At 42.3% G+C, this 27483-nt stretch overlaps 1 protein-coding gene across 2 annotated transcripts in view; it reads left to right on the forward strand.

The window, feature by feature from the left end:
• Positions 1-6285: 6285 nt before the first annotated feature.
• LOC112214327 (solute carrier organic anion transporter family member 1C1-like) overlaps positions 6286-27483 on the forward strand; it is a 63311-nt gene continuing 42113 nt past the window's right edge. For both annotated transcript variants that reach the window (XM_042298066.1, XM_042298067.1), the window contains exons 1-2: positions 6286-6841; positions 16759-16922. In XM_042298066.1, the coding sequence (XP_042154000.1) occupies positions 16773-16922 (150 nt within the window). In that variant the 5' untranslated portion in view covers positions 6286-6841; positions 16759-16772. The remainder of the gene's footprint in view (positions 6842-16758; positions 16923-27483) is intronic.

Here is a 27483-nt window from a genome sequence, read left to right on the forward strand (position 1 = left end):
GAGCAGCAGTCACGACTCCTGCCCTCGATCATGGTGACCAAGGTTTGAGCCACGCTTAGGGATCTTGCACTATAAAATTCTGCAATTCGATAAGTTGATTTAAAGCAACTTGATGGCAAAACACACTCATTTGGTTTCTTGGATGTAGATTTTAAAAAGCCACCTCTCCTCTGGGAATACCTCTGTGTCCAGGTACAGTAGGTTTAATCTGGGTCGAGTGACCTGTGCCTCAGAGACATGGCCTAATGCCTGCATCACACCTACAGCGTCATTGCGCAAAATGGTACGCAGCATCATCTGGAAATACAGTCCCAATCTAAAGTTTAGACACACCTACTCATTCAAGGGTTTTTCTTTAGTTTTTACTATTTTCTACATTGTAGAATAATAGTGAAGGCATCAACACTATGAAACAACACATATGGAATCATGTAGTAACCAAAAAAGTGTTAAGCAATATAATATATTTTATATTTGTATTTTCTTCAAAGTAGCCATGCCTTGATTTCAGCTTTGCACACGCTTGGCATTCTCTCAACCAGCTTCATAAAGACTGATTTTCCAACAGCCTTGAAGGAGTTCCCACACATGTTGGCTGCTTTTCCTTCATTCTGCAGTCCAACTCATCCCAAACCATCACAATTAGGTTGAGGTCGGGTGATTGTGGAGGCCAGGTCAACTAATGCAGTACTCCATCACTCTTCTTCTTGGTCAAATAGCTCTTACACAGCCTGGAGGTGTGTTTTTGGTCATTGTCCTTTAGAAAAACAAATGATGATGCCACTGGCGTATCGCTGCAGAATGCTGTGGTAGACATGCTGGTTAAGTGTGCTAAATAAATCTAAATAAATACAATTCTAAATAAATTCACACCATCACACCTCCTCCTCCATGCTTCATGGTGGGAACCACACATGCAGAGATCATCTGTTCACCTACTCTGCATTTCACAAAGACATGGCGGTTGGAACCAAAAATCTCAAATTTGGACTCATCAGACCAAAGGACAGATTACCACCAGTCTAATGTCCATTGCTCGTGTTTCTTGGCCCAAGCAAATATCTTCTTCTTATTGGTGTCCTTTGGTAGTGGTTTCTTTGCAGCAATTCGACCATGAAGGCCTGATTCACGCAGTCTCCTCTAATCAGTTGATGTTGAGGTGTGTCTGTTACTTGAACTCTGTGAAGCATTTATTTGGGCTGCATTTCTGAGGCTGATAACTCTAATTAACGTATCTTCTGCAGCAGAGGTAACTCTGGATCTTCTTTTCCTGTGGCGGTCCTCATGAGAGCCAGTTTCATCAGAGCGCTTGATGGTTTCTGTGACTGCATTTGAAGAAACTTTCAAAGTACTTAAAATGTTCTGCATTGAATGACCATGTCTTAAAGTAATGATGGACGGTTGTTTCTATTTGCTTATCTGAGCTGTTTCCTGCCATAATATGGACTTGGTATTTTACCGAACAGGGTTATCTTCTCTATACCATCCCTACCTTGTCTCAACACAACTGATTGGCTAAAACTCTTCTGATGTACCAAAATACAATGACTCTGTAGGTGTGATTGAGGTGTAAATACTAAGCCTATAGAGCATCCGGTATAGCACCCTTCAGCACAATTCAGAGACAGTCTTTTGGTCCAATGTTGGTTGAAATAGAACCATGTAGGGGATATTTTCAAGACATGGCTAGATCAGATGCAGATGACTGCAGATTAATGACCAGGAGATGAATACTGCTTCTGTTCGCTCTGAAAAAAATATCTAGGCCTATTTAGAACCTTTATCTATTTCACATTTTATTCAGCTTGGTCCCATTGACGTCAGAGTTGCTTTGTGGACACATTTTCCAGACACGTCTCATTGAGTCAAAATTTAGGAATGTCATTTATCTCCAGCATGAGTAAGCCCTACATGTCCTTTAGAATACTGGGGTGAATTACATTTAGGGTCATTCCATGAATGTGCAGTGCATTGCAAATTAGTTTAATGATAAGGCATATCATATCGACAACACAGGAAACACCATTTGACCCGCATGCGTGTGTATGTACAGTGTACATACACACGCATGCCCCACTGTGTGTGTGTGTGTGGTTTTACTATCATTGTGGGGACCAGAAGTCTTCGCAAGGACAATTCTGACAAGTGGGGACATTTCGCTGGTTCCCATGAGGAAGAAGACTACTTTAGGCTTACACCTTGACCAAACTGTCTCTGACCAAATCGTGCGCATGTTGATTTTTGCATATGCCCTCCAGAAGTTCTCATGACACGCAGGTTAAAATACAAAAAACAATTGTGAACCAACTATTAATTTGGGCCATGTTGAAACACACATGAAACATTCATGGACATTTACCTAGCTTGCTGTTGCTAGCTCATTTTTAATTGGCCCTTGATCGTGAGTCTCCGTTCCATTATATTGGACAAAGTCTTTTGTACAAAGTTTTGTTAAAGCCCCAACACAAGGTCTGAACATTAACATGCAAAGCTTGCGGTACGGTTTTGGAAGAATAAGGACCTTATCTTTCATTTCAAGAAGAAATAAAAAGGTTAAATTGATACACACCTTTAAAGGGTTAGGTTTAGGGTTACAATTAGGGTTAGGGAAAATAGGATTTGAATGGGAATACGTTTTTTGGTCCCCACAAGGATAGTAAAACAAAGATGTGTGTGGGTTGGGGAGTAACTGATTACATGTAATCTGATTACAATGTAATGGATAACTGTAAATGATATGGTAATGTGGGGTATTATCAACAGTAAAATACCCTGAAACATTTTACTGCGGAATTCTGTAAATTTTGGTGCGTTGAGGGAAAATGTTGTGGACGGGGAAAGAATTGCTGTATTTGCAATGGTACTGTAATACCACCCCACAGAATACAGTACCGTATCTTTAGAGCACCAAAAACCTTTTGACCACGAGGTGCATGGTGTTGTTGTTTCTGGCTCATTAACATATTTTGAGGAGTGTCTTGTAAGAGGATACACCGTATTTGTTGCACCCATGAGTGAGAATGCTGTACCAATTTAACTCGTATGTGATTATAGCCCCCCCCATCAATTTGTGTAGGGGACAGATTGGAGTGGCAGCAAGTCTTACATCTTAAATGATTGAGCATTTTTCCATGTCCTTTTGGTCTGTTTTTGCCCTGTAGTAGCTGCCAGTTTGGAATCCTTTGTTATGACCTCTAGAAGTGCAAGTGATATAAATCACCAAATATTCATTAATATACTGTAATGTGTAAACACTTTACCTAGCAGCCAACCTGTGTGCACCAATCCCTAATTACAGTAAAATACTGTGAAAAATAAACCACTCCCCTCAATAAATGGCCATTAATTCATTCTGATTATGGTTGCATCTACTTTTAATTTAATTGTTACAGTATAATACAGTCAATTTTACTGTATTTTACTGTCTGTCATTACATAATGGCACACATTACATAATGACACACATCCAACTTCTAATATACCATGCTGTCTGTAAGCTACTGGGTCGTTCCATGTCATTTCAGCAAGCCATGACACCCACCATGTCAGATTGGTGCTGTTCCTGCTATTAGGGATTGTTCACCCAAATTACAAAATGACATATTGGTTTCCTTACCCTGTAAGCAGTCTATGGACAAGGTATGACAGCAACCCATGCTTTGGTTTTCTCTGACCACTTTGTCCAATGCAAGTCAATGATACCTTTATTAGCATTGTTTTGCTTCATTTCCAAATCATCTATAAGTAACATGATTGAGTTACACAATCCATTTTTAGATACTCTCATGATGATTTGAACATGAAGCTTGAAAATGCTAACATACAGTGCCACATTTTGTTACATCACAGCCTTATTCTAAAAAGGATTAAGTACAAATATTTCCTCAGCAATCTACACACAATACCCAATAATGACAAAGCAAAAACAGGTTTTAGAAACGTGTGCAAATTTATTAAAAATAAAAAACAGAAATACTTTATTTACATAAGTATTCAGACCCTTTGCTATGAGACTCTAAATTGAGCTCAGGTGCATGCTGTTTCCATTGACCATTCTTGAGATGATTCTACAACTTGATTGGAGTCCAACTGTGGTAATTTCAATTGATTGGACATGATTTGGAAAGGCACACACCTGTCTATATAAGGTCCCACTGTTGTCAGTGCCTGTCAGAGCAAAAACCAAGCCATGAGGTCAAAGGAATTGTCCTTAGAGCTCCAACAAAGGATTGTGTTGAGGCACAGATCTGGGGAAGGGTACCTAAACATTTCTGCAGCATTGAAGGTCCCCAAGAACATAGTTGCCTCAATCATTCTTAAATGGAATAAGTTTGGAACCATCAAGACACTTCCTACAGGTGGCCGCCCGACCAAACTGAGCAATCGGGGGAGAAGGGCCTTGGTTAGGGAGGTGACCAAGAACCCGATGGTCACTCTGACAGAGCTCTAGTGTTCCTCTGTGGAGATGGGAGAACCTGCCAAAAGGACAACAATCTCTGCAGCACTCCACCAATCAGGCCTTTATGGTAGAGTGGCCAGACGGAAGCCACTCCTCGGTAAAAGGCACATGACAGTCCGCTTGGAGTTTGCCAAAAGGCACCTAAAGACTCTCAGACCATGCAAAACAAGATTCTCTGGTCTGATGAAACCAAGATTGAACTCTTTGGCCTGAATGCTAAGCGTCACGTCTGGAGGAAACCTGGCACCATCTCTACGGTGAAGCATAGTGGTGGCAGCATCATGCTGTGGGGATGTTTTTCAGCGGCAGGGACTGGGAGACTAGTCAGGATCGAGGGAAAGATTAACAGAGCAAAGTACAGAGAGATCCTTAATGAAAACCTGCTCCAGAGTGCTCAGGACCACACACTGGGGGCGAAGGTTCACCTTCCAACAGGACAACTAACCTAAGCACACAGCCAAGACAATACAGGAGTGGCTTCGGAACAAGTCTCTGAATGTCCTTGAGTGGCCCAGCCAGAGCCCGGACTTGAACCTGATCAAACATTTCTGGAGAGTCCTGAAAATAGCTGTGCAGCAATGCTCCCCATCCAACCTGACAGAGCTTGAGAGGATCTGCAGAGAAGAATGGGAGAAACTCCCCAAATACAGGTGTGCCAAGCTTGTAGAGTCATACCCAAGAAGCCTCAAAGCTGTAATCGCTGCCAAAGGTGCTTCAACAAGGTACTGAGTAAAGGGTCTGAATACTTATATAAATATTTCAGTTTGAATTTTTTATGAATTAGCAAAAATGTCTAAAAACTTGTTTTTGCTTTGTCATTATGGGGTGTTGTTTGTAGATCAATGAGGGGGGGGAAAAATATTTGATACATTTTACAATAAGGCTGTAACCTAATAAAATGTGGAAAAGGTCAAGGGGTCTGAATACTTCCCGAAGGCACTGTAGGTACCATTGACTTGTATTGGATTTGTGCCACAAATGCTACAAAGTTAGCATTTTAAATAGTGGCCAACAAAACCAAAGCATGGGTTGTTGCCATACACTTGTCAATAGACTGCTTACATGGCAAGGAAACCAATGTAATTTCATAATGTGGGGGAACTATCCCTTTAACGTTGGGGGATAATAGCAGGAACAGCATCATCTAGTGGTCAGAACCTGGTAATATCAGGATTTGGGATGAGACATATACCGGACAATTGTATGTCTCTAAATGTTGTCTATCACTATAGCAGCACCATATCACCAAGTAAAATTCTGAGTGTATGTGAATGTACTTGGCGAATAAAGGTGATTCTGATTCTTAATGGGAAAGTAATCCAAAACTAACAAAGTAATCAGATTGCGTTACTTGAGTTTGGGTAATCCAAAAGTTACATTACTGATTACAACCTCAGGGGTTTGTGGTATGTGGCCAAAGCATCATGCCTAAGAACAGCCCTTAGCCATGGTATATTGGCCATATAGCACCCCCTGCCTTATTGCTTAAATATACCATGGATGTCAGCCAATCAGCATTCAGGGCTCAAACCACCCAGATTATTATATGGACTAGGCTACTTTATATAAGTAGAATTGTTATGGTGTATTATTGCCTTGTTATGTGACAATTCTATGTAACAATTATACACACAATAACATCTGTTTGCCTTATTGTTTCTCTCACTGACATCAAACTTGCATTGCAGACGTCACATGACATGCTAAATAGTGTCTGGCATGATTTAGGATTCTTAGAACATGTTTTGGTATTAAACTTGTGTGAAAAGATCATGCCCAACACCGCAACGCCCCTTTGAAAATGAACGACTTTACCATCACTTTACCTCTTTTCAATCACAACCTAATAACGGTTAACAAATTCAAAACAACATAACCTCGCCACGGTGTTTTATTTTCGTTAGCCTTTTTGTCCATCGAGAAGCTTTGCGTTGGAGCGAATCAATTCTGGAACTAGGATACATATGTCACCATACCGCGCTCTCCTTCTCTCCCTTTCAAGTGTTATCACGTGCGTGAGCTAAATTCTACAATCAGTGTAGGGTTGCACAAACAGATTTAGGTTCCAAACTGTTTCATTTCTCAGCGAGAATGTTGTGAAAACTCGGTCTGATAGAGGTCAAATATTGAGATAATTGGAACTGTGATGATGACAAGAGGCGGGAAGAAGAACTTTTGAGAAATACCTTCTTCTGTGACCTTTAATAACCGGTGGCTTTACTGCCTTCATCCATATGAGAAGTTTCCCCTGAGCTCGAGACATCTGCCGCGCACTCTGCGTGTCCAAACTCTCTGCCACCGGGAATATTACGCGCGTTTTTGTCATAGGTTGTTGTATTACCACATTGGGAAATATAGGGCGATTGTTTCATGGTAGACTTGGTGAGTGACTCAACATTTTTTTTCTCCAACACAAGTGTTTGATAGCTTTTGTAGTGACGCTTTACTTATACTGAGCATCACAGCTGGACTAGACCGAAGCAGTCAGATAGGTCGACCAGGAAAACAACTATATTTTAGTTAGCGTTTATTTATTTAGGCTACTTGCAGTCTGAGTGTTTTTTGAATTCAGTGTTTGGAAAGCTATGACTCGTACCCATGACAAATCATGTAATTTTAGCTTTTTATGCATCAAAGATTCACAGTGAATTTAAGTGAGGAACCAGCCTACCTACACTGTAACAGAAAACTATAATTTATACAGTAATTTGATGTATTATCAACAGTAAAAAAAATCGGATATTTTTCACTGTGCAGCATACTGTAAATGATGGTGCATTGTGGGAGATTGCTGTATTTCGAATGGTACTGTAATTCCACACCACCGAATACAGTGCCCTACCATATATGGCAGCAGGTAGCCTAGTGGTTAGAGCGTTTGGCTCATTAACATATTTTGAGGTGTGCTTTGTAAGACTATATTTGTTGCACTCCTGGATGAGGATGCTGCAACAATTTAACTCTTATGTATTTAACGTGCTTCATCAATTCAAAATGTACAGTGCCTTCAGAAAGTATTCACACCCTTAGATTCACACCCTTAGAATTCTTTTTAATTGTGATTTTTTTTTTGGGGGGGTCAATGATCCACACCAAATATTCTGTCATTTCAAAGTGGAAAAAAAATGCAAACATTTGTAAAAATGTTATTAAAAATAAACACTAATATATTGCTTACATAAGTATTCAATGCATGTTAGAATCACCTTTGGCAGCAATTACAGCTGTGAGTCTTACTGGGTAAATCTCTAAACTTTGCACACCTAGATTGTACAATATTTGCAATTTTTTAAATATTCTTCAAGCTCTGTCAAGTTGGTTGTTGATCATTGCTAAACAGCCATTTTCAAGTCTTGCCATAGATTTTCAAGCCACTTTAAGTCAAAACTGGTGTCAGTTAACATTGGCGCCGGAGGGGATGGCCACCATTTTATGGGCTCCTGACCAATTGTGCTATTTTGTGTGTTAATTTTATTTGGGGCACTGTTTTTAACTTTTTTGGGACATAATGTTTCCGCCACTGTTTACTATGACTGAAAGTAGGTTTTGGACATCAGAACAGTGGTTACTCACTTAGAATTGGACAATGATTTTTTTCTTTAATGAGTCTGATGCGAAGGATATACTCAAATCCCCGTCAATCATATGAAGAGCTGACTGCGTCGGGGAGTGGATTATTCGCCTTTACCTCCGTTCTACTGGCAAACGTGCCATCACTGGAGAATAAACTGGATGAGCTCGTTTGAGACTATCCTATCAGCGAGACATTAAAAACTGTAATATCCTATATTTCACGGAGTTGTGGCTGAGCAAGGACATATATGTATATATAATATACAGTTAGCTGGGTTTTCTGTGGATCAGCTAGACAGAATAGCAGCCTCCAGTAAGATCAGGGGTGGTGGTGTGTGTCTCTTTATCAACAACAGCTGGTGCGCAATCTCTAGGTCTAAAGGTTTTGCTCTCCTGCGTTCGAGTACCTTACGATAATCTGTAGACCACACTATTTACCAAAAGAGTTTTCATCTATATTCTTCGTAGCTGTCTATTTACCACCACAAATCGATGCTGGCACTAAGACCCCACTCAACGATCTGTATAAGGCCATAAGCAAACAAGAAAATGATTATCCAAAGGTGGCGATTCTTGTGGCCGGGGACTTTAATGCAGGAAAACAGAAATCAGTTTTTCTGAATTTCTACCAGCATGTCACATGTGCAACTGAGGAAAACAAACACTAGATCACCTTTACTCCACACACAGAGATGCGTACAAAGCTCTCCTCTCCATTGCCCATTTAGCAAATCTGACCATAACGTTATCCTCCTGATTCCTTCTTACGAGCAAAAACTCAATCAGGAAGTACCAGTGACGCGCTCAATACGGAAGTGGTCCGATGAATCGGATGCTAAGCTACCCTAAGCACACAGCCAAGACAACGCAGGAGTGGTTTCGGGACAAGTCTCTGAATGTCCTTGAGTGGCCCAGCCAGAGTCCAGACTTGAACCAATCGAACATCTCTGGAGAGACCTGAAAATAGTCGTGCAGTGACGCTCCCCATCCAACCTGACAGAATTTGAGAGGATCTGCAGAGAAGAATGGGAGAAAGTCCCCAAATACAAGTGTGTCAAGCTTGTAGCGTTATACACAAGAAGAATCGAGGCTGTAATCACTGCCAAAGGTGCTTCAACAAAGTACTGAGTAAAGTGTCTGAATACTTATGCAAATGTGATGTTTCAGTTGAACATTTTTAATACATTTACAAAAATGTAATTATGGGGTATTGATTGTAGATTGAAAAGTAAAAAATTTAATGCACTGTACATATTACCTCAGTTAGCTCGACTAACCCAAACCCCTGCATATTGACTCGGTACCAGTACTCCTTTTATGTAGCCATGTTATTGTTATTTTATTGTGTTACTATTTTTCTTACTTGCTTTGTTCGTTAAAGGGCTTGTAAGTAAGCATTTCACGGTAAGGTCTACACCAGTTTTTCAGCGCATTTCACAAATACAATTTGATTTATTGTGTATAGGCCAGTGACAAATCTAAATGGAATCTATTTTAAATTCAGGCTGTAACACAGCACAATGTGGAAAAATTCAAGGGGCGTGAATGCTTTCCGAAGCACTGTATAGGGGGCAGATTACAGTGGCAGCAAGTCTTAAACCATAAATGGTTGAGCATTTTTCCTTGTCCTTTTGGTCTGTTTTGCAGTGTAGTCAGTGCCAGTTTAAGCATCTACAAGTGCAAGTGATATTAAAAAAACGAATATTCATTAATATGTTGTAATGTGTAGACACTTTATCAAGCAGCCAACCTGCTTGCACCAATCCCTTGTAATTACAGTAAAATACAAACCTCTCCCCTCAATTAATTTGATTAATTAATCCATTCATTAATTCCAATTACGGTAGCATTTACGTTTTTACTGTATAATAGACAATTTTACAGTATTGTACCGTGTGTCATCACACAGTACTTGTTTTGATACTGTATTTATATATTTATATTTATATTTTGTACTGTAATATGAAAACCCCTAAATATTTTGCCTGTAAGATACTGTCAAATTAATGGCAGCCCCAAGCTTATAGGGACCACTATATGTTTGGGCATAATTTCTCATAATCTCAATCTTCTTCTTTCCCAATTGCTCTTTAAACTATTCTGCTGTCCAAAATGTTCAGTTTGTAAAATCGGTATTACGAACCTGTTACATAAACGGCACCGGTAGAGCTGTTGCTGAGATTTCTAAATTATGCGTTCGGAAGAGTTTAAATACAGTAGTTTATGGTAATGGCCAGGGCTGCCCTGACATTACAGCTCAGCAAATTCCCCAGTGTTAAATCAACACTGACATTGGTAAATGTCTGTACGAGTCCACACTTTACAGTGTTAAATTAACACTGTGCTTAGTGCTGTTACACTTTCTCAGTTAGGGAATTAACACTGTTATTGTAAAGCAATAACACCTCAATATGTCTTTTTAACAGTAGGAAGTGAATATAGTTTGCATTAATGGAGGTACATTATGCGGTATTTTTAACCGTTACATGAAGAGGTCCGTCTGTACCTCTTGGCAAGATCACTAGTTTTGGATTAATGACGTTCCAATAATATTTATAAATCTTTAATGCCTAAAGCTGTTATGTTAGCATTTACAAAGACTTTAGGACTGGCGGTGGACATGCTCAAACTTTCAATTAACAGAACCATAGACCACTTAAACTGGTACAACACTTCCATTTGCAGGTGGCTAAAAACAAAGAATTGAAAGCCACACCCCCACTAAACCACGCTTCCAATATAATTTTCCAGTGTGCCTTGCCTTTTCGAGTGAACTGTGCATTTCAGGTAAAATAACAACCCAATGTTTATATTACAGGACAAATTAGCTAGCAACACCAAATTAATATCATTGGTTCAGAGTTTGTTTGGATATTTGAGCCTGCGTGTCCTTATCGTGTCTGGTGTGGGGGTACAAAATCAACATGCGCACGACGGCGCTCGCTTTCGTCTGGTTTGGTCAGCGTGTTAGGCCATCCAACAGTTGGTATTTTTATTCTCCCACAACCTGCATTCAGAATTACTTAAGTTTAGGGACATTGTGATGAGACTACCTAAAACATTGAAACTGGAACAACTGTTTCAGTAATGGGAGCAATAAATCTAACTATCTGATTGGATTAGTTTAGAAAAATTTGATATCTTTGTGTAGCATAAGATTAATCCAATCAATCAATCAATCACTGTAAATGCAAAAACTGAGATACTAAAAAAAATCCCAAAGATGTGTAGCTGCAGTATATAGCGTGCTGGACAATCTGATGATGGGCTTGGTTTTGATGAGACCGTTTTTCTCTCCACAGAGTAAAACTGACACAATCACACTCTCACACTCAACACTATTTATTAACACCAACACTGGAGTTATTTTACACTACTGTAAAATAACACTCTTACAGTTCATTTAACTCCTGAATTAACACTAGAAATGTTACTGAAAAATCAACACTAGGTAACACTGGCCAATTTGCTGTGAGCAAATGCACACAAAGTCGTTGCCATGTCCATGCTTGTACAAGGAAGACCTATAACAGCATAAAAGAAAGTATATATAATGGAAAGATTTATGAGCGCATGTTGTGCCCTACACTTTGTGCTTACATCTTTTTGGTTTACATAGCAGGTTTGTTCATCTGCAGGAAAAAATCAATAGGTGGTCAATGTGATTATTTCCCAAGGAGAGTAATAATGACAGCTAGGCTACTGATTAATCCCCGTACCAGTTACAGTGCAGAAAATAAGTAACCGCAGCATTTCTGTTCTGGTTTCTCAAATATGATTAAAGAATTTAGGCTACTAATCCTGTTTAATTCTGATTCCTTTGTCGATAAGGGATTAATCCGCAGCATTTTATCCTGACTCAGTGTTATGCATGCAGAGATCCAGGCGGAAATATTGTCAAAAAGGTCCAAGTTCCTATAACTCAATAAGATCTCATTCAACGGGAATCAGACTTAATGTATCATATTGTAACAACACTGTGGCTCTACTAAATTGGTGAATATAATAAGCTCATCCTTGGAGACAGGAGTGCTCTGGAACTGCCCATCTGGTAAAGCAGTCATGAGCTCCAGTCTATGGAGTTCTGTGGTCTGTAGTTAGTCAGATAGAGATTGGATTGGAGGGTAGCTGTAACAGGTTACCATGGTGTGAATCAATTTATGTTTCTCTATGATCTTCCTCCTTTGAGAATGACCTTCCAGGCTAGCCAGCATTGCACTCGTGGTGTGCTGGCGTCTCTTCTCCCTCCTGCTCAACAAGTAGAATATTGTTTTTCTTTATTAAAGCCCTGCTGGAAAGATTTAATTTCATGACTAACCTGAGTAATTCACTCAATGTGGGCCACGGCTTCAAATACAGACTGTTTATCCAGGTCTGTATCAGGACCTGTAAGTAAGCACTGTAGGCCTTACCAGTGAATTAGTTTTCTTATCGGCTGTTGTTATTGTGTTAATGTTTTGTTCTCTAGGTGAGTCAGAGAGAGAGAGAAGCCTTTTGCAATCAACACTAGGCTCTGATCGCCTGCTGAGTGACACCCTGCAGCTACTTACCCTGCTGTATGCAGCATAGCGCTCTCACATGACTAATGGCCCCATGACGATTTTCATCAGCTAATGTAAATATCAGATAATGACCATGTTACATCCCAGATAATGGATGAGATAATGATAGAAAGCCTTATTTGATTTAATTAAGGATGCAATATGTGTGGTATTTGGTCACAGAGTGAGGTGGGATGGCTGTAGTGACCCAACAGTAATTGGTTCAGTCTTTCAGCATTGTGCTTTTCCTCTGAGGTAGTGTGGGTTATTACTTGGTTCACTCTAATTAGGGATTCAAGCAGCGAAGCTGGGTGAAACATTACTGTATTTGTTGCGTTGATTATAAACTCCCTTCTTCTGACAAATTTGTGAATAAAAAGCTAATTCCTTTGAGATCGTCAGGCCCAGGAGGTTGCAACCTTGCATGATGGTTAAAGGATCACACCCTCTCATGCAATGCCAGGCCAATTGGCCACATGGTGGCGTTATAACAAGCATTTTAAAATGCATACTTTGAAAGCTCATGCCCCTCAACCCGTTTGAGCTAGACTCACAAATAACAAATTTGCCCAGAAGGTCCGCCATGAAGAATTTTCCGCCATTTGGAATTTGATTAAAAACACTTAAAACGCTACTCCTCTGGCACCGAATGACCAATCTACATTCAGCTTGACACATGGCATCTATGGACCAAGGTCTCACAATGCATGTGTTCCCAGGCTAGCATCTCAAACAACATGGCAGGTACTGACCAATAAACATTCAAGTGGGTGTGACCTTACACATACATGCATATAAATCAGACATGGTTATTCGTATTGAAATAACAACGTGATACACATGTACCCAACACTGTCAAGACTCAACATATGCAAGAACAATCTGATCCACCATATATTTATATCTCTTGATTTGTTTGACAAAGTCATGGAATTTGGCACACATTTTTGGCACACATGCTCAGCGATGTGAGTCTGTAGAGTTTGGTTCTGTTTGGCCTCATGGTGGTGTTGTTCGCTTAAAACGCCTATGTTGTTTGGATTCGGCGCACGTGACAAATAAACTTTGATTTGATTTGTTTGGACTATAGTCTTGGAATATATTGGTGCTGATCGGTCAAGCGGTTCTCGAGTAGAAGACTAAATGGTCCAAAATATATCAAAAGCATATTAGATGATCTTGCTTGATTTTGAGTTCTGTTATTTGGGAAACGTGGTAAGAAGTACAGAAGTACACTACATGACCATTCTCCTGGCATCCGCCAAACCCAGCTTAGTCCTTTGGACTGCCAGATGGTTAAGTGTTATTTATCACTCCAGAGAACACGTTTCCACTACTCCAGAGTCCAATGGCGGCGAGCTTTACTCCACTCCAGCCAACGCTTGGCATTGCACATGAGGATCTTGTGTGAGGCTGCTCGGCCATGGAAACCCATTTCATGAAGCTCCTGATGAACAGTTATTGTGCTGACATTGCTTCCAGTTTGGAACTCTGTAGTGAGTGTAGCAATGAGGACAGATGATTTTTACTCTTTGTGAGCTTGTGTGGCCTACCACTTTGCGGTTGACCTGCTCCTAGACGTTTCCACTTCACAATAACAGCACTTACAGTTGCCCGGGGTAGCTCTAGCAGGGCAGAAATTTGACGAACTGACTTGTTGGAAAGGTGGCATCCCATGACGGTGCAATGTTGAAAGTCACTGAGTAAGGCCATTCTACTGCCAAATGTTTGTCTATGGAGATTGCATGGCTGTGTGCTCGATGTTATACACCTGTCAGCAACAGGTGTGACTGAAATAGCTGAATCCACTAATTTGAAGGGGTGCCCACATACTTTTGTATGTGTATATATATATATATATATACAGTGGGGAGAACAAGCATTTGATACACTGCCGATTTTGCAGGTTTTCCTACTTACAAAGCATGTAAAGGTCTGTAATTTTTTATCATAGTTACACATCAACTGTGAGAGACGGAATCTAAAACAAAAATCCAGAAAATCACATTGTATGATTTTTAAGTAATTAATTTGCATTTTGTTGCATGACATAAGTATTTGATACATCAGAAAAGCAGAACTTAATATTTGGTACAGAAACCTTTGAGATGCTTCTTACTGAGCCACTCGTTAGTTGCCCTGGCTGTGTGTTTCGGGTCGTTGTCATTCTTGAAGATCCAGCCACAACCCATCTTCAATGCTCTTACTGAGGGAAGGAGGTTGTTGGCCAAGATCTCGCGATACATGGCCCCATCCATCCTCCCCTCAATACGGCGCAGTCGTCCTGTCCCCTTTGCAGAAAAGCATCCCTAAATATATATATATATATTTTTTTTTATTTTTATTTTTTTTAAAACATTTTATTTAACTAGGCAAGTCAGTTAAGAACAAATTCTTATTTTCAATGACGGCTTAGGAACAGTGGGTTAACTGCCTGTTCAGGGGCAGAACGACAGATTTGTACCTTGTCAGCTCGGGGGTTTGAACTTGCAACCTTACGGTTACTAGTCCAATGCTCTAACCACTGGGCTACCCTGCCAAATGATGTCTCCACCTCCATGCTTCACGGTTGGGATGGTGTTCTTGTGATTGTACTCATCCTTCTTCTTCCTCCAAACACGGCGAGTGGAGTTTAGTCCAAAAAGCTCTATTTTTGTCTGATCGGACCACATGACCTTCTCCCATTCCTCCTCTGGATCATCCAGATGGTCATTGACAAACTTCAGACGGGCCTGGACATGCGCTGACTTGAGCAGGGGGACCTTGCGTGCGCTGCAGGATTTTAATCAATGACGGCGTAGTGTGTTACTAATGGTTTTCTTTGAGACTGTGGTCCCAGCTCTCTTCAGGTCATTGACCAGGTCCTGCCGTGTAGTTCTGGGCTGATCCCTCACCTTCCTCATGATCATTGATACCCCACGAGGTGAGATCTTGCATGGAGCCCCAGACCGAGGGTGATTGACCGTCATCTTGAACTTCCTCTATTTTCTAATAATTGCGCCAAAAGTTGTTGCCTACTCACCAAGCTGCTTGCCTATTGTCCTGTAGCCCATCCCAGCCTTGTGCAGGTCTACAATTTTACCCCTGATGTCCTTACACAGCTCTCTGGTCTTGGCCATTGTGGAGAGGTTGGAGTCTGTTTGATTGGGTGTGTGGACAGGTGTCTTTTATACAGGTAACAAGTTCAAACAGGTGCAGTTAATACAGGTAATGAGTGGAGAACAGGAGGGCTTCTTAAAGAAAACCTAACAGGTCTGTGAGAGCCGGAATTTTTACTGGTTGGTGAGTGATCAAATACTTATGTCATGCAATAAAATGCAAATGAATTACTTAAAAATCATACAATGTGATTTTCTGGATTTTTGTTTTAGATTCCGTCTCTCACAGTTGAAGTGTACCTATGATAAAAATTACAGACCTCTACATGCTTTGTAAGTAGGATAACCTGCAAAATCGGCAGTGTATCAAATACTTGTTCTCCCCACTGTATATTGTAGCTCATCCAAGAATGATGTGTCCAATTTGTTCTGATGGTTACACTGCAGGGCCAAAGCTTGATCCCCAGCATGGCTGCTTGCAGCTACAATATATTTCTATCTGGATTGGATCATTTGAGTGTGATGAGGGGAAGCTATTTACTATTCATAAGGTTGTAGGCTGCCTGAGAGACAGGGAAGGGGGAGAAGGAGGGGAGAGTGTGGGAGAGAGAAAGAGGGGGAAATGGATGAGATAAAGAGTGTCTGCGCGAGTGAGTGAGTGTTAGAGAGAGATCGAGAGAGAGAGGTGGGTGGGTGCTCTGGACAGGTTGCGTCTAGATCACATAGTTCTCTCATGTATAAGGCTCTTTGGTTGAATGAATGATTCATCAATACATTCCTGGAAGTAGGAGCAAGATTCTAGGACTTAGGCAGTCTCCCCTTTTTAGATTTTTTTGTTGTTGTTGCCCAAAGTGTGTCAAATCTCAATATATATAGTCTTAATCTATGATAAGCTACTAAAATCATTTGTTTTTCTAATAAAATACTGTTTTATTTATTGCCCGTGGACTGCCGTCCTAAAAACTCTTCAAACTAATTTAATCCACTGGCCTTCCTAGCCTTCGGACTGGAGCAATGCTGCTGCAAACACACATATTTTCTGGATAGGAAGAGATCTGGGTCACATGCTTGAATTATCTATTTGCAGGGTTGCATGCATCAATGCCAAGAAATTTCATTAGGGGAACTTTGCCCAAGGAAAACGAGAGCCATCTGTGTAGGATGGAGCCGGTGGCCAAGGAGAGAGGGACAACAGAGAACGGAGGCAGCTCCTCTACGAGGGAGCAACGCTCCTCCTGCTCCAGCCTCAAGGTACGATCAGAATCTCTAGGCCTCCCTCTGCTGCGCTCTGATTCTCTTTGCCTCTGACTTTCTCTGACTCGCTTAAGGGCTCTATTCAATCCGTATTACGGAAGTTCAGTGTTACAGCGCGATTTAAATATAAAGGCCATGTTCCCGCATCAGCCGAGACTGCATTCATATCGGCGCAATTGGAAATATCCTTTACGTTTTAATCACGCAATTGGTACCACTTCAGCCATACAGATTGAATGGAGTCCTATCTCTCCTCTACTCTCTGCCTCCTTCCCCCTCTCCACCTCTCCTCTCTGCATGCCTCCTCTCCTGTTAAGGTTAGCATTTAGTGGGGGGGGTAAAGCTGATCCTATAGGGCAACTTCTACCTGGAACTTTCTCTAGGTATACTATATCTATTGTGGCAGGAAGAGCAGCCACACTGAACTCTGTCACCTGACAAGGGATGTTCCAGCTCATTTGACCAAGTGAGTCAGTGAGACCATGTGTGGATGTTACATGTTTCTCCTACCCTGTTAGCTAACAATGTTGTTTAATGTCATTAGGCCTCGATAGCCTTTCTTTCCGATTTGGGATGGGACTTTTCCATGGCATGCAGAACCAGGCGAAAACGAGAGGGGTTGCACGAGTTTAAGGACCAGACATCGAAATGGGTTTAATTATTTTTTTTTCGGTGGGGGGGGGGACAACTCTGTAAAGGTTGGATTGTAGACAACAGGCCATGGTATTTAGCCTGCTGTAGTGATGCAATCCCCAAAACAAGCACTCCAAATTAGTCAGACCCTGGACAGGAAGTGAGTTGTTCTTGACTGCAGGTGCTGAATGGTTGGCAATATATTTGAGGTAGTACAGTGTATGGACGAGATGCCCACGGAATGACCCAACCTTAGACCCCAGAAGAGCAACCAGAAGCAACTTTGGCAAGGGGAAAAACTGTTTTTTGGCTGGTTGGGTAGGAGTCGGTGTCAGTGAAAGGAGGCAGGGACTAGAAAATAGTGCTTGAGTTAATGCATGTTCTGAGAGGTGAGCATGTTGTGTGCTCTCCTGATGTTGATGTCAGAGCAGATGTAGGAATGAGAGGCTTGAGAGGACCAGCGTGTGAGGAGTTGTATGATCTGGGATGCTATGTCGAAGTTGCCATGGATGCAGCTCCGACATGGAAGGATAAGTCCTGAGAATTGATCGGCAGGATAGCCATACAGTGATAGTATTTGTCTCAGATGGGAATGGAACCAGATTTGGTGATGACCAGTGAATCGGAGGGAGAGGCATGTTGAGATTGTCTGAGCTGTTGGAAGTAAGTGAGTGGTTGGTAAGGGCTGAGGGTAGATGTTAGCCGGATCAGGTACACTGTTGTGGTTCTGTCAAAATGATTGGTTTATTGTGTTTGATGTTAAAGGTATATTTGTCAAGGACGGGGATGTCTGACATGCTGAGAAGGGATGTAGGTAGAAAATGTAGGTTGTAAACTCCTAACGTCGCAGGAAGTGAAAAATAAACCTCAATCCCAGCGTAGAGAGACTGCGAAAGAGACGTAACTTAATCTCAGCATCTGGATGCAGTCAGACAGGATGTCAATAGTGATTGGCTGGTAATGAGGGCGGGCGGTGGCCGGCACCTGAATAATTGAACAGAGGCAATTGGTTCACATCTAGTAGAGGGTCTCAGCTGGTAAAACCGGGGGCCGAATCGCTGCAAGATCAGTTGGCATGCAACTGGCTGAGATGTGGGAGTTCATGGCGGGAAAGTGATGCACTGCTGGGGTGGCAGTCACGGGACCAGCGGTGAAGAGAAGTTGTCATGGGCAGAGGGGGTGAGCCACCACTGGAGTGCTGAAGGCAAACTTAGTAACCAGGTCGTTGGAGCATGGGGGATGACTGCTTTCCCCTCACCACAGAGGAGGAAGCCAAGGCCGAGCATTGTCCAGAGGAAGGAAGAGGGGGTGGAGTGGAGCAGAGACTTCTGGTGTCGGGGCAGACGGGATACCGGCAGGGTGGGATGAACAACCGCGGAGATCGCAGCGATGGACACCTGTGGTGAAGAGGCGCCCGTAGACCTGTCAAGAGTCCCCGAGTATGTGCTGACATATCACTGCAGGAGCCTGGAGGCAGTGGCAATCAAAAGCAGGCAATGGCTTTCGTAGATTGTAGCGCCACCAAAACGAACGGCCAGATCCATGACAATGGAGTAGTGATCCAAATCCTAGCGGCGAGAAGGGTGAGCTGAGCAGATGACGCCTTTGTAATTACAAGAAGGCCAGGGAGGCAGCCGGAGGGACCTTAAGTGGAGAGTGGTCGGCAGAGAGTGGGTGAGCCTTTGCTGGAGCAGCATTCATAGGGCTGAACGGACCTGAGCTGAGGAGAGGTCCTCACTTGCAGAGAGAGGGGGAGAGACGCTGCTGCGGTCACGTGGCAGGCGGGACCTTGTAGGCTCTACTGGCGAAGTGAGTAAAAGACTGGATGCAAATTGAATTGAAGTGGAGGGTGTTGGGTGGAGGAAGAACCAGGTCTGCCGTCAAGAGGGAATGGAGAGCAAGAGGGCAGGGCTGGGCTGCGGACAGCAGTGAAAACGAACATTGAGGCAATCGGCTCACTGAACTGAGAGGTCACAGCTGTGAGGAATAGGAGCAAATGCCACAGCTGGAGGAGCAGGAGCAGAAGGCAAATATAGCTGGCTGAGCATTTGTCACTGGCAAAGAAGGTGAGGCACTGCAAGGGTAGCGGTCACAGAACGAGTGGGACCAGAGGCGAAGATGGAGTTTGTCACGGTGGAGAGGGAGGGTGTGTCACTGTGGGAGAAACAGTCATGCGCTGGCTGGTCCTGAGGTGGAGAGAGGTCGTCACTGGCAGAGAGAGGGGGTGAGCCACTGCTGTAGCAGTGGAAAAGTGGCCAGCTGGACCTGAGAGGGGGAGAGCTAATAGTGGCTGTAGCCGGAAGACCAGAGCGGTCGGCAGTGTAGACTGGAACCGTGAGACAGTCGGTTCACTAACTGGGACAGCGTCGCAGCTGGGATGTCCAGGCGCCAAACCACTGTGGTGGCGATGAGCACAAAACTGGCTGAGTAGGTGGGAATGTGAGGTTGTTGGGGGAGGAGACACTGTGGTGGTGGCAGAGAGCAGGTTGTGTCGGATGCCAAGTCATAATCTGAGGCTGGGAGAGAAGCCAGGTCCGGAGCTGGTTTAGGGCCTTAGGTCGAAGTCTTTGAGGCCTGATCTGAGGCTTGGAAGCCTAGTTGGTGATCTTGGGGATGTCATTATGGTGCGTGGTGTTCATCATGTGGTAGCAACATGGGTGGAGGTGGTTGTGGGGGCACGAGGGAGAAAGCAACATAAGTCCGAACAATCATGGCTGGACCGACACCATGCAATAACATTTCTAGAGTGAGAAGGCCGGTCTGCACGATGATAAGATGTGGCCAATATGGTGAATTTGCAACGAATTGTTGCAATATGATACTGTGTGGCCTGCCGTCACATGGACTGTGGCACAATGAAGATTGGCAAGCAGCTTTTATCAATTACTCTTAAGGTGAATGGAAATTAAGAATGTATACAATTGAAAATGAATTACTGTACCAGCGATGATTGAATAGCCAGGACTCAGAATCAGTGGTTGGCGGCACGGCCTCACAGATCCACCAAGGAGTGGGGTATGTGGCTGGGAGATGCGCTGGTATGTTTGGAAAAGCAGGGCCGTGGATATTTCGAAAATGTGCTCGGGAGAGCACACTGGGAATGGGCTGCGGAGCTGGCCAGCGTGGCGGAGAGAAAATGTTGTAAAAGCAGGCAGCTTGCTGGTCCATGATCAAATCAAATGTTATTGGTCACGTGCCGAATACAACAGGTGTAGACCTTACCGTGAAGTGCTTACTAACAAGCTCTTAATAAACTCTTACACGGAACCCAAACCGGCTGCGCACGTGCGCCATCGGCATAAATTTATTTTGTCCCCCCACACCAAACGCGATCACGACACGCAGGTTAAAATATCAAAACAAACTCTGACAGGTCGAAAAGCATTAAACATTTATGGCAATTCAGCTAGATAGCTTGCACTTGCTAGCTTATTTGTCCTATTTTAGATAGCTTGTTGTTGCTAGCTAATTTGTCCTGGGATATAAACATTGAGTTGTTATTTTACCAGAAATGCACAAGGTCCTCTACTCCGACAATTAATCCACACATAAAACGGTCAACCGAATCGTTTCTAGTCATCTCTCCTCATTCTAGGCTTTTTCTTCTTTGAACTTAAATGGTGATTGGCATCAAAGCCTTCATAGTATTACCACAACGACCAACAACACAGTTCGTCTTTCAATCACCTACGTGGGTATAACCAATGAGGAGATGGCACGTGGGTATCTCCTTCTATAAACCAATGAGGAGATGGGTGAGGCAGGACTTGCACCGCGATCTGCGTCACAAATAGAACTGACTTCTACTTTAGCCCTTGGCAACACAGACGCTCGTTGACGAGCACAAGCAGTGTGGGTGCAATAATTGAATAATATAGATTTCTAAATGTATTTTGCAACGCTCGCTCAGACGACGCGAGTGGTGTAGTCAGGGTATTAGGGATAGCCCCCTTTTTTTCAATTTTTGCCTAAAATGACATACCCAAATCCAACTGACTAGCTCAGGCCCTGAAGCAAGGATATGCATAATCGTGGTACCATTTTAAAGGAAACACTTTGAAATTTGTGGAAATGTGAATTGAATGTAGGAGAATATAACACAATAGATCTGGTAGAAGAAAATACAAAGAAAAAAACATTTTTTTTTCTCTAGCACCATCTGTAATTCTGATGGTGTCCACAAGAGAGCAGCAGTGTATGTGCAAAATTTCAGACTGATAACTTGAAGTATGAGCAAGTTACATGACATTTAGTGTGAAGTCACCCGGGTACATTTGGGCAAATCGTGAAGGACACATTCACGACACACACAATTACATTTTTCTACAAGAATATCGTCAAATCTGTATACTTGGACTTTGATTTAGCTTTTACAGTATTAGTAGCCATATTGTTCAACATTTGCAAAACATACAGTTTTCATAACTTCATAACTCTCCATATTCTTGCCATTTTTGTCCAAAAGGGAAAAGGCTTGCTGTTGCACAAGGTTAGCAGCAAAATTGTGCGACAGATACGGGATTTCTCCGATTAGTGCTTATTTGACAAAGTTACAGTCAATCAAGTGAAGACTGCCCGCATCACCGGCACGCCATGAAAGCATCGCTTTCTGACCAACTTTGGTGTCCTATAGGATATACTACACTCCTAATGATATAGTGAAGTCTGGTTACGTTCTAGGATCTCTGAGGAATAAATACGGACGTAATTTGACTGGTCGAAACAACGTTTAGGGTTATATTTTCACAGATTCCTTTCTTTGCAAATTGAACGAGTGGAAATGCAAAATCGATCGTGCATGCCATTTGGAACTTTTTAGGATATTACATTTTTATCTTAACAAAACGACACTTCATGTTATCTCTGGGACCCTTTGGAAGATAAATCAGAGCAAGATTTCAGAATATAAGTACACATTTCACCTTTAGAGGTGAATTTACCAAACCTATCGTGGTGAAAAAAGTGTTTTGTTAGGAGCTCTCCTCAAACAATAGCATGGCATTTTTTTAGCAGTAATAGCTTTTGTAAATTGGACAGTGCCGTTATATTAACAAGAATTTAAGCTTTCAGCCGATATAAGACACTTATATATACCAACATTTGTTGTTTCTCTAAAATCTGCGACCGTGACACACGGCGCTGCATGATTTACAACTGTCCCGTTGACGGGACGCCTATCCCTACCAACAATGCAGTTAAGAAATGTTTGACTAAATAAACAAAAAAAATAAAAAATAAAAAAGTAACAAAATAAAATAACAATAACGAGGCTATATAGAGGGGGTGCCGAGTCAATGTGCGGGGCTACAGGTTAGTTAAGGTAGTTTGTACATGTAGTTAGGGGTAAAGTGACTATGCATAGATAAAACAGCAAGTAGCAGCAGTGTAAAAACAAAGGAGTGTGGGGTCATTGCAAATAGTCCAGCTGGCCATTTGATTAATTGTTCAGCAGTGTTTAACCTTTAATTAACTAGGCAAGTCAGTTAAAACAAATTCTTATTTACAACGACAGCCTCGGAACAGTGGGTTAACTGCCTTGTTCAGGGGCAGAATGACAGATTTTTACCTTGTCAGCTTGGGGATTCGATCCAGCAACCTTTCGGTTACTGGCCTAGTGCTCTAACCACTAGGCTACCTGCCTTACTGCTTGCTGTGCGGTAGCAGCGAGAGCAGCCTTTTTTCTTTTTTAATAATAATAATTGGTTACTTTTTACGTATTTTTCTCCCCAAATTCATGATATCCAATTGGTAGTTACAGTCTTGTCCCATCGCTGCAACTCCCATACGGACTCAGAAGAGGCGAAGGTCAAGAGCCATGCGTCCTCCGAAACACGACCCTGCCAAGCCACACTGCTTCTTGACACACTGCTAGCTTAATCCAGAAGCCAGCCGCACCAATGTGTTGGAGGAAACAACGTACAGCTTGCGACCGAAGTCAGCGTGCATGCGCCCGGCCGCCACAAGGAGTCACTAGAGCGCAATGGGAAAAGGACATTCCAGCTGGCCAAACACTTACTAACCCGAACGACCCTTCGAATTGGGTCTAGCGTTTCTGGGATGATGGTGTTGATGTGAGCAATGACCAGCCTTATAAAGCACTTCATGGCTACCGAGTGCTATGGGGGGTTGTCATCTAGGCAGGTTACCTTCGCTTTCTTGGGCACAGTGGTCTGCTGGAAACATGTAGGTATTACAGACTCGGTCAGGGAGAGGTTGAAAATGTCCATAAAGACATTTGCCAGTTGGTCCGCGCATGGTCTGAGTGCACATCCTGGTAATACGTCTCTTGGCATTCTCTCAACCAGCTTCATAAGGTAGTCACCTGGAATGCATTTCAATTAACAGGTGCGCCTAGTTAAAAGTCCATTTGTAGATTTTCTTTCCTTCTTAATGCGTTTGAGTCAATCAGTTGTGTTGTAACAAGGTAGGGGTGGTAAACAGAAGATAGCCCTATTTGGTAAAAGACAAAGTCGATATTATGGCAAGAACAGCTCAAATAAGCAAATAGAAACGACAGTCAATCCGGAAAATGTCAAGAACTTTGAACGTTTCTTCAAGTGCAGTCACAGAAACCATCAAGCACTATGATAAAACTGGCTCTCATGAGGACCGCCACAGGAAAGGAAGATCCAGAGTTACCTCTGCTGTAGAGGATAAGTTCATTATAGCTACCAGCCTCGGAATTTGCGATCCAAATAAATGCTTCACAGACTTCAAGTAACAGACACATCTCAACATCAACTGTTCAGAGGAGACTGCATGAATCAGGCCGTCATGGTCAAATTGCTGCAAAGAAACCACAACTAAAGGACACCAATAATAAGAAGAGACTTTCTTGGGCCAAGAAACACGAGCAATGGACATTAGACTGGTGGAAATCTGTCCTTTGGTCTGATAAGTCCAAATGTGAGATTTATTTATATTTTTATGTGATTCCCACCGTGAAGCATGGAGGAGGAGGTGTGGGGGTGCTTTGCTGGTGACAATGTCTGTGATATATTTAGAATTCAAGGCACGTTTAACCAGCATGGCTACCACAGAATCTTGCAATGATGCCCCATTCCATCTGGTTTGTGCTTAGTGGGACTATAATTTGTGTTTCAACAGGACAATGGCCCAACGCACCTCCATGCTGTGTAAGGGCTATTTGACCACGAAGGAGAGTGATGGAATGCTGCATCAGATGACCTGGCCTCCACAATCACCCGACCTCCAACAAATTGAGATGAGTTCAACTGCAGAGTGAAGGAAAAGCAGCCCACAAGTGCTCAGCATATGTGGGAAATCCTTCAAGACTGTTGGAAAAGCATTCCAGGTGAAGCTGGTTGAGAGAATGTCAAGTGTGCAAAGCTGTCATCAAGGAAAAGAATCTCAAATATGAAATATATTTTGATTTGTTTAACACTTGTTTGGTTACTACATGATTCCATATCTGTTATTGAATAGTTTTGATGTCTTCACTATTATTCTACAATGTAGAAAATAGTAAATATAAAGAAAAACCCTTGAATGAGTAGGTGTGTCTAAACTTTTGACTGGTATTGTAAGTATTCAGACCTTTTGCTATGAGACAAAACATTTAGCTCTTGTTTCCATTGAGATGTTTCTTCAACTTGATTGGAGTCCACCTCTGGTAAATTCAATTGATTGAACAGGATTTGGAAAGGCACACACCTGTCTATAGAAGGTCCCACTGTTGACAGTGCATGTCAGAGCAAAAACCAGGCCATGAGGTCGAAGGAATTGTCTGTAGAATTGCGAGACAGGATTGCGCCCAGGCACCGATCTGGGGAAGGGTACCAAAAAATGTCAGCTGTATTGAAGGTCCCCAAGAACACGGTGGCCTCCATCATTCTTAAATGGAATAAATTTGGAACTCTTCCTAGAGCTGGCTTCCCGGCCAAAATGAGCAATCGGGGGAGAAGGGCCTTGGTCAGTGAGGTGACCAAGAATCCGGTGGTCACTCTGACAGAGCTCTAGTTCCTCTGTGGAGATGGGAGAACCTTGCAGAAAGACAACCATCTCTGCAGCACTCCACCAATCAGGCCTTTATGAAAGAGTTGCCAGACGGAAGCCACTCCTCAATGAAAGGCACATGACAGCCCGCTTGGAGTTTGCCAAAAGGCACTTAAAGACTCTCAGACCTTGAGAAACAAGATTATCTGGTCTGATGAAACCAAGATTGAACTCTGGCCTGAATGCCAAGCGTGACGTCTGGAGGAAACCTGGTACAATCCCAACTGTGAAGAATGGTATTGGCAGCATCATGCTTTGGGAATGTTTCTCAGCGGCAGGGACTGGAAGACTAATTAGGATCGAGGGAAAGATGAACCGAGGAAAGTACAGAGATCCTTGATGAAAACCGGTTCCAGAGCGCTCAGGACCTCAGACTGGGGTGAAGGTTCACCTTCCAACAGGACAACGACCGTAAGCACACAGCCAAGACAATAAAGGATTGGCTCCTGGACAAGTCTCTGAATGTCCTTCAGAGGCCCAGCCAGAGCCCGGATTTACATCCAATCGAACATCTCTGGAGAGACTTGAAAGTAGCTGTGCAGCACCCCACCCCCCCAATCCAATCTGACAGAGTTTGAGAGTATCTGCAGAGAAGAATGGGAGAAACTCCCCAAATACAGGTGTCCCAAGCTTGTGGCGTCATTCCCAAGAAGATTCGAGGATGTTATCACTGCCACAGGTGCTTCAACAAAAGTACTTAGTAAAGGGTCTGAATACTTATGTAAATGTGATATTTCAGTTTTTTTATGCATTTGCAAAAATTCTGAAAATCCTGTTTTTGCTTTGTCTTTATGGAGTATTGTGTGTAGATTGATGAGAGAGAAAAAACAACATTTTAATCAATTTTAAAATAAGGTTGTGACGTAACAGACCCAAAGAGTCAATGGGTCTGAATACTTTCCGCATCCACTTGTATATGCATTAAAACATATTACACATGGCATTTAATCTTACATTTGATAAAGACATACACAAATAATATAATATTAATAAAACAATAACTTTATTGAAAGAATAAGGATAAAGGGGGTACATTGTCTTATTCAAACCTGAAAACAACGTGCAAGTGACATCATCCTTTCATAACCATGGCATTTTATACAACATTCATCTCAGGGATATTGTCATCAAAATTGAAATGGAATTACAAAATATTATAAAGATAAGGAATACACTAAAATAACAATGATGGTCTTTAACAGTTTCTTCTTACATAAATTCCTCTAGGCCTATAGCCTAATACTCGAAGAGTCAGAATTAAAATCATTCAAGATCGGGGAAATGACCAGTGACAATCTGAGCTGGGTGAAGACTAGCATACACTTTACTAGTACCTAGCTATGTGTGATTGTCCCTCAGCCCTGTTTACAGCCTCAGTAGCATGTTGTTCAATCTCTCAAGCCCCTGCCTATCCTTGTCACTGTGGAGCTCAGGTGACATGTCTATAGTGTCGTCCTCCTCACAAAGGTCTGAGAGCTGACAGTCCACCACAGTGTCCTGGAGAGAGAGAGGTGAGAGAGAAGAGAGTATTTACAAAAATATATATCTAATTTATGTATAGGCAGGGGTGAAAGTTAGCCCGAATGGTCCAATACGGCGTATCGTCAAAATAAATAGTGCGGGTACACTGTACAGGTAGAACATGAGCCTATCACAATAATTAAAACATAGATTAGAAGACAACTGTAGGCTATTACACTATTTGTTATTACTGCATGTCAGTTGCATGAAACATCTGCGAATAGACTTGAAAACTTGTGGAATGCTCTCCGAAATGCGGTGTGGTTTGATGATAAAGAGCCATTTTTGCCAAGGCAGAGATGAGTGGTCGAGCCTGAGACGTGCGCTGACAGCAGTCTACGCATCAATTCAGGTTATAAGACTTGTTTGGGCCTAATGAATGTCATTC

This window comes from Oncorhynchus tshawytscha, linkage group LG15 (genome assembly GCF_018296145.1).
Source record: "Oncorhynchus tshawytscha isolate Ot180627B linkage group LG15, Otsh_v2.0, whole genome shotgun sequence".
Classification (NCBI taxonomy): Eukaryota; Metazoa; Chordata; class Actinopteri; order Salmoniformes; family Salmonidae; genus Oncorhynchus; species Oncorhynchus tshawytscha.